General features: G+C 43.5%; 1 protein-coding gene across 1 annotated transcript; it reads right to left on the bottom strand.

The window, feature by feature from the left end:
- Positions 1–1312: 1312 nt before the first annotated feature.
- ANKRD34B (ankyrin repeat domain 34B) lies at positions 1313–2857 on the bottom strand. Its single transcript, XM_008936781.1, has one exon. The coding sequence runs from the start codon at positions 2855–2857 to the stop codon at positions 1313–1315; it is 1545 nt and encodes a 514-aa protein (XP_008935029.1).
- Positions 2858–7671: the final 4814 nt, after the last annotated feature.

The raw sequence follows: 7671 nt of genomic DNA, 5'->3' as shown, positions 1-7671 counted from the left end.
ACTGTTTTATTTTCAGAAAATATCTTGTTTCAACACACAGAAATTCACATTATACAGACATATTTCGGTACAGTTAATTTCTTGGAATTATGACAGAACACACTCAGTATTTCTCAGTCTTCAGAAGATGAGTTATAAAATACCAAATACAGTATGAAGAAATCAAGTATCCACAGACTATGCACCAAGACAAGGCAGAGGTTTGGAATCACAGAACACTGAATGGGAAAGAAAAACAGATTTTGGAGATAGTTAAAAATCTGCAATAGCTTGGAGGCAACAGTGTTTCTCAGGTAAAAAACTGAGTCCTCTGCTTCAATGGGCAAAAGGAGGACTTCCATCTCCCAGGTGAATACTGTAGCTGTTGGGGGTTGTCAGAGCAGGAGGACAGAGCCCTTCCGTGCTCCCAAGTGTGTGTGTGAAGTGTCCTTGCTCATCAAGGCATCTGGATGTGCCCCACCATCTGTACCATGCCTTGAAAAGAAACCCCGGCCTGTGTCTGGGAGAGAGAGCTCCTGCATGGTGTGGCCATCTCCTCCCTTACGGGGGAGTCTGCAGCTGCTGGGTCTAGCAGAAAGCAGCAGACCAGAGTTTAGGTAAATTAGCTTTGTGACTTGGCCCCCAGGCACCACATGCACAGCCTGAGCCCTCCAGTGCTCCGTGGATCACACCAACTCCCAGTGGGCAGCAAGGCCTCCAAAGCAGGGTCCCAGCCTTCAGCTGCAGGTGTCACACAGCCCTGCAAGGGTGACATCACTGACTCTGCAGGTTGGCTTCTCACGCAGTAAAGCCACTGAAGCCAGAAGGTGGTCCTGATGTCCATTTGCCACTGCCCACCCCTTGCACAATGTCTGGTTGTGTCTGGGATTTCTGGGAATTGCACAGCGTGGACAGAGTCACTCTGGTGTCCAGCATCACAGTCAGATGTTTCCAGTTCCCAGATTCCACATATGGCACCTTTCTGGGTGCAGAGAGAGTACATGTTCAGGGAAACCTAGGAGGGATAGTACTTCCAGCCTGAAATGGGAACTGCTGTGATCACAACCTGTGGGTCCAGCTTGTCATGGGTAAGATTTCAGTGCAGAAGCTGAAAACAGTAAGAAAACAGCATGACAGGTACTCCTTGGTTTGCAGAAAGCAGCAGCATCAGCTAAGTTCATCTTTTCATTTAGTCTCTAACCTATTTAACTCATTCCAAGGCAGAGAGCTCAACATCACAGACTTGGTATCTTTTGTGATACGTAACATTACAATGAAGTAGTGCAGTTAATTTGTACATACCATAAGGATTTTGCAACCCTTTATTCCCCTGTTAAAAATTCACTAATTGCTTGATCTGGTCAGTCTGTAATGACTGCCTCCTTAGTAGCATTTTTGTACCTTTGGTCTCCCTAGGGAAGGAAGGCGCTGCTGGTACTAAGTGTTTGTGTCCAGCAGAAATCATCCCAGAAACCCTGTTCATGAAAGTAGTATCTGGAATTTGGGGGTGAGAATTCACATTCAGTGGTGGAAGAAAACCTGGTCTTGTCTGAGCAGGGTGATCCAACAACAAGGCTCCTGAACCCTGTCTTTCTAAAAAAGGTTGATTTCTCCCACTCAGAGTAACAGGAGGCATGTTCTCCAGTACTTCTTTAGAACTTGGTAATGAAGAGTGAGATGGGGAAAGAATCTTTTTCTTTCCTATCATTGGCTTACTCTCTTCTGCAGCAGCAGGACTTAAACTAGTAGTTAACTGAGAATCAGAGCTGTAGTGGTTTGCTCCTAAATTTCTTCTCTGGATAATACTTCTGAGGTTTGAAATAAAGCTGTTTTGTCCTGAACTGGTACCCTTACCCACAGGAATCCCACTGGGGCTATGTTTCTCTTCAGCATAAAAGGTCCGAGAGTTTAGCTCATCATATGATAACTTCCTTGATCCAGTCTGATCAAAAGTTTTCAATAAATGAGCAGAGTCTTTTATGTCAATACTCTGGTGCCTGGTGATGAATCTCTTTGATAAGGCAAGGCCGTTGACTTTAAAAGACAGCTCTTCTTCTGGAGTAATATCCTGAAGTTCTTCTTGTACAGAGGCAATTTTGTTCTGGTGGAGCAGTGATGGAGAGCTCCTCATGCGGGACTCAGACTGCAGCCGCTGCACTGCTGCCAGCTTGGACCCTACTTTTGTTGAGCTGGATTTTCTTGTCAGGGAAACTGTCTGAGATGAGTTGTCCACACTTCGTGGATGATCCAGCTCTTTAAAGCTGAACAGCGCTTTTCCAGTTTCATTTGAACTTGAAAGGGGGGATGGAGAGGTTTCCAGTTCTACTTCTGAGGGGGAAGTGCAAGCAGCTGGGGAGTGGCACTCCCCGAGGTCTGCAGGAGGCACGTTCAGGTACTGCTTTGTTTTCTGCCTCCCTGAGGGGGACTTGTCCGTTGTGATGATGATGACTTCTTTCCCTCGTGCCCTGCAGGCATTAAGAAGAACTCTGAGGGTCTCTTTGTCTTCAGAGTGTATTGCATACACAAGAGCAGAACAATTGGAGTGATCCTGCAGGCTTGGGTCAGCTCCACTTTTCAGGAGCAGAGATACCACCTCAGGGCCTGCTTTTTCCACACACGCATGCATCAAGGCTGTCTTCCCAGATTTGTCCTGTATGTTTGGGTCAGCCTTGTTCTCCAGCAGGTATTTAACCATCTTTTCCTTGCTGACGCTCTGGGAGTCCACATGTTTCGTCCTGCAGGCGATCATCAGCGGGGTCTCACCCCTGTCGTTGCTCTCGTTGACGTAGGCCCCACCCTCCAGCAGCAGCCTGGTGAGGCGCAGGCGGCTCTGGTAGACGGCTCTGATCAGGGAGTTCCCCTCCGCCGGTGCGGCCATCGCCGCCTCTCACTCAGACCTCCCTGGAGGCTGCAGAGAACACCTGGATCTCAGGCACGGCAAAGACGCCTCCAGAGAGAAAAAAATATTTAACTGTACCAACTGCTCCTGTAAATACCCCTGTATTTTGTGAAAAGTGTATGGAGACTGGGGGGGGGCGGAGCAGTGTACTCCCACCTCCTACACTTCAAGAAATGCGTAACAACTTAAAACGCAACATTTGGGTATCATGACAAGATTTATAGATGCTTAACACACAGCTGCCATCCTCTTTTTATTTTTTTGACTGTTCTCACTTTTGTCACATCCTGCCGAATGAGCTGGGGAAAAAGTTTAATTCTCCACACTTTAATGGCTTTATACTGACCACAACCAAGTGGTTCAGCTACAGTCGTACCACTCCCGACTTTCCTCAGCACGTGAACTGAATGAATCCTGCAGCATTTACCTTCCTTGATGAGAGACAGGGGCACATTTGCTTTTTCTTATACAATGACAATGCTAAACATCTAGAAAATAATGAGAAAAAGAAAGTTCATTTGTTTTAATAAATAAGAAATGCAATCGTAGTAAAATATTTCTTATCTAAGAAGAAACTGTTAAATAAATGGAACATAAACATGAATGTATTTGATAAAAGTAATGACATTTTTAGAAGTATACCATGTTCGTTATGCTCCTTTGGAAACACACCACTGAGTGAAACAGCATGAATGGAGTGATGCAGTCTGTCCCACTCGTCGCAGAGATCAGCAGCTGAGAGGAGTCCTGTGTTAGCAGCCCACACAGTATGAGCTCTAAAACAAAAGAAGATTTGATAGTATCAAAGAAAGTCTGGAGGGCTCACACAGAAAAATTAAGGTCTTAATGTGGTATAAATCACAAAAGGTCTTGTTGGGTTGGATGTAGACCTGCATATGTACAGCTAAAATTATTTAATTGCTTTTATTTATGTCTTCTATATGCTCACTTACCCATGTGTAGAGAAAATCTTGAGAGGAAAAAAAATAAAATCAATATTTAAAAGTTGGCAGAGCAATATAATTCCAAGACTAGACATGGCTAGAAAAATTACATTTGTTCATTTGCAGTACCTTTCTGGAGAAATAAAAAAGCTTCATTACTTTTAACTGCAAAGGAAATTAACAGACTCATTTTTATTTACCATTGGAAGCACCAGTAATGTTCTGGTGAATAACTGGAGAGCAGCAATATTGTTCTGTGTTTCTTTGATATTGGAGTTTTAATTTGAATTCCAAAATAAACGGATGCTATCAATGTCGTCTGTTCCAAAAGTCCAATAAAGTCAGTTGAAAAACACATGATATTTTTATCACAGATAAAAACAGACGGATGTCATCTGTCCCCCTGTTTATTTCTCATCATGCCCTGTAGCTACAGGTGCTTTTGCTAAGCAGAGACATTCAGTGGCTTATAGGTCACAATGAGAACAGATCTCTAGGGGCCTTCAGACTTGAAATGTGTTAATAAATATTTTGTTGTTATTCAGCATTGTCGTTGTTTGGTGACATGCTGTAATAATGGTCACACAGAGCATGTGTCTGGGTAAGATACCTCACAATATTTAGTATATCGGGGGAAGAAAAAAAAACAGGGCAAGACAAATGCATGAGATGAACCAGTTCCCCTTTGTTAGCACTTATTTCTGGGCTAACACCCCTCTGTTCTCAGCAGCTGAGGAGGATGAAAGTGGGCCAGAACTTCTCTGCCCATGCCCATAAGAGTAAACATCCCACTTCCGATGGCTGCTGAGAACAGAAGCACCACCATGGTACTATCATCTTATTTGGACCAGTTGCTGGGGGTTGTTGGGTCTCCTCTCTGTTTCAATAAAATGTTTTTTAAAAGTAATTGCACTGCAATTACTTGAAGGATTCATTCCATTATGCTGAGAGTACGTGATTCAGTAGTGTCTATCTCAGCTTTCATTGATGTGCAAATCATTATTATGAAATGTGTATTTTTGACATCTAATATATTCAAGATTATTATCAACTCCTTTATAAAAGGACCCAATTAATTTTTGCACTGAGGTTTCCAGACACAGTCTAAAGAGAAGTACCTTTTAGATAGCACACATGCTGGAGTCCTGATTCTGTTCTCCTGATTCTGTTGTTTTTGACCTACCTGTAAGTCACTGGGGATTTTACATTTCTTTCATATTTATCTAAAGCTCTTCTGACACTTAACTGCTTGCTTTACCTAAGTGGTGTCATACAACACTTCTTACACAAGTCCATCCATCTGCAGAAATACCTTTTATGGCCAGAAGAACATTAAACAGGCACAGAAAGAGAATAATGGTGCTTGAAGACATGCAGCAGCTCAACTCTAAACATGAGACTGGTTTTTTGACATCTGATCTGTTGCCTCCAGGTCTTCAGTTCACTGTCTCCATGAACTTTACCAGGACTGTTAATGTGAGTGAGGGCAGAGGAAGCTGAGACTAAGCCAACAGTTATAATTTTTACATTTTAATAGGTTGTGTTGCCAGGATGTGGTATGAACCTGCCCCGGAGAATGCCCAAGATGTCTCTGTGCAGGCAGGTCAGCAGTTCCAGTGTGCCCGAGATCTTACCAGGGCCTGTAGGGACTAGCCACTGCACCCGGGGTGGGACCGTGGGGCCTGCCAAGCAGGGTGGCTGGTCCCTGGCAGGAGGAGCACAGTGCCAGTCCTGCTAAGAGCCAGCCACGTTATTTACAGGCTGATCTACCCTTTGCACTGCAAAGGAGAAGGGGGCAGCACAGGGGCAAAGGAAAGTGGAGAACTAAATATACAATGGGGAATAAAAATACAGAAACTCTTCAGAATCAGATATTGTATGATTAACAGGAAGATCTGCAACTGGAACAATATGATGTGGAATACATTCCTGAATGCTGGCTGAAGATAACCCCGATTTCATCTGGAGAATCTGTCAGTTACAGGGGAATGTGCCTGGGGCTGCACCACCCTAAAACTGCCACTGTAGGAACGAAGTGCAGCTGGACATTTGTGAGACCCACTCTGACAGTGGCTCAGTGGAAATACACCCGCCATGCTTGGACTAGGTACCACCTGCTCCAAAAAAAACCCCACAGCTAGCTGTTTTGAAGTGAAAGACCACAGTTTAAGCACATTCCCTAAAAGAGTGATTTATCTGGTATTTCATCACAGGCTGACGCTGAACAGATTGGGATTACAAAACATTCCTAAATCTGATTCACTGCCATGTCAGAACTGATGCATGCCTTACTGAGATGTCAGGACTGACACAGCTGTTTTTCAGCTGTGGAGGTAAACTTGTGCCAAGAGAGCAGTTTAAGAAATGAGGAACTACACAACCTACTGTGTGACAGTGAATCATGAACTGGTCTTCAGATTATCCACAAATCTCTGGTGTTGCTCTACAAATAATATTCCTGCCACACTCTGTCTAGGAAGAGTTTAATTTTGTTTTCAACAAGCAATCCTGGCAACTGCTCTGAGGTAAGCAGCACAAAGGACCTCATACCCAAGATGATTTGCTTCCAAGAAATAGCCACTGTTCTGGATTTGTGCTGGCTCCTATCCTGAGGTCAGGCTGGCAAACCTAAGACTGGTAACCTAGAGTCCTGTTTGGATACAGGTTCAGTGGGAAAAGCCAATACAACTTAAAAGTTTTAGCAGTTGGAACTTCCATCAACCCTTGCTTTCTGATTCATAGGGAACATTAAATTACTAGGAAAAACTCTCACAGTGTTTTGTTACATCTAGCAGTGTAAACAGTCACAAAACTGAGGGGAGGAAAAGCTCAGTGATGCCATAATGTATAAACAAATATAAACCTAATCAACATTTTCATTAAGGAGTGCTATGAATAAATGTTCCTGCAGAAGTTATTCCTTGCTTTCTCGATGTGAAAGCCCAATCTTCTGCCCTTTGTGCCTCAGCACTCTCCAAGCTGCACAAGCAAGCTTTCACAGAAGTGTTTAAAGAGTCTAGAATCATTCCAGTAAAATCAAGTCATCAGTTCTCATCTCTGAAAAAAAAATATGTGCTTATACTCTTAAAGAGCATAAGCCTTTAAGTATTTTTGTGATTCTCCATGCTCACCCTGTAAATTCTGTCAGTATAACAAGAAGTAAAATTTCCTACACTGTCATAAACACGCTGCAATTTACCACGAGCATAACTTTTGATTTAAAAATTACCACTCTAACAGAGCCAAAACTACTCCACACACAGCCCTTCTCCACCCCCACACCACAGCAAAGTTGCCAGAATCATGTCCAGTTTTGGAAACCTAGCCTGTAAAGTGCAACTCTCCCTAGTGAAGCATCTGTCTCTTCAGCCTTGCCGTTTTCCAGGGTTAACTGCAGAATGTTCAGAATCTGAACGTTTCTCACCCACCGGGTTTGTACTTCTGAAGAAGGTCTGGAAAAGTCCAGTCAGCTCATTAAGTACCTTTTCCCTGTCAGAGTATTTATCACCTTTCCGAGTATTTTCTCATTTGGAGGTGTTTCCTTTGGTAATAATTACTGCCAGAGTGTGTTTGGAGCATGCTGGGGAGCTCTAAGGAGAGGAAAGTTTCCACTGGGACTCTACATTAAGGTCAATGTTGTTGCTCACTCCTGTTTCACAGCATCCTGACTTGTTATCTAACAGCTCTATAAAGTTTTTCCTGGGGGAGATGTGGAAAAAACAGGGATAGGCAACTTCTCTACAGAGAACACAGCTAAAATTACAAACGCAGGCTGGAAGAGTAAACATGTTACAGGCTTCTCCCTCAAAAACTCACCAAGAACGATGGGATCGGCGTTTGGACTGGGAA

Source organism: Merops nubicus, unplaced genomic scaffold, assembly GCF_000691845.1.
Source record: "Merops nubicus isolate BGI_N331 unplaced genomic scaffold, ASM69184v1 scaffold42893, whole genome shotgun sequence".
Lineage (NCBI taxonomy): Eukaryota > Metazoa > Chordata > Aves > Coraciiformes > Meropidae > Merops > Merops nubicus.
This window is presented reverse-complemented; position numbering and strand designations above follow the sequence as displayed.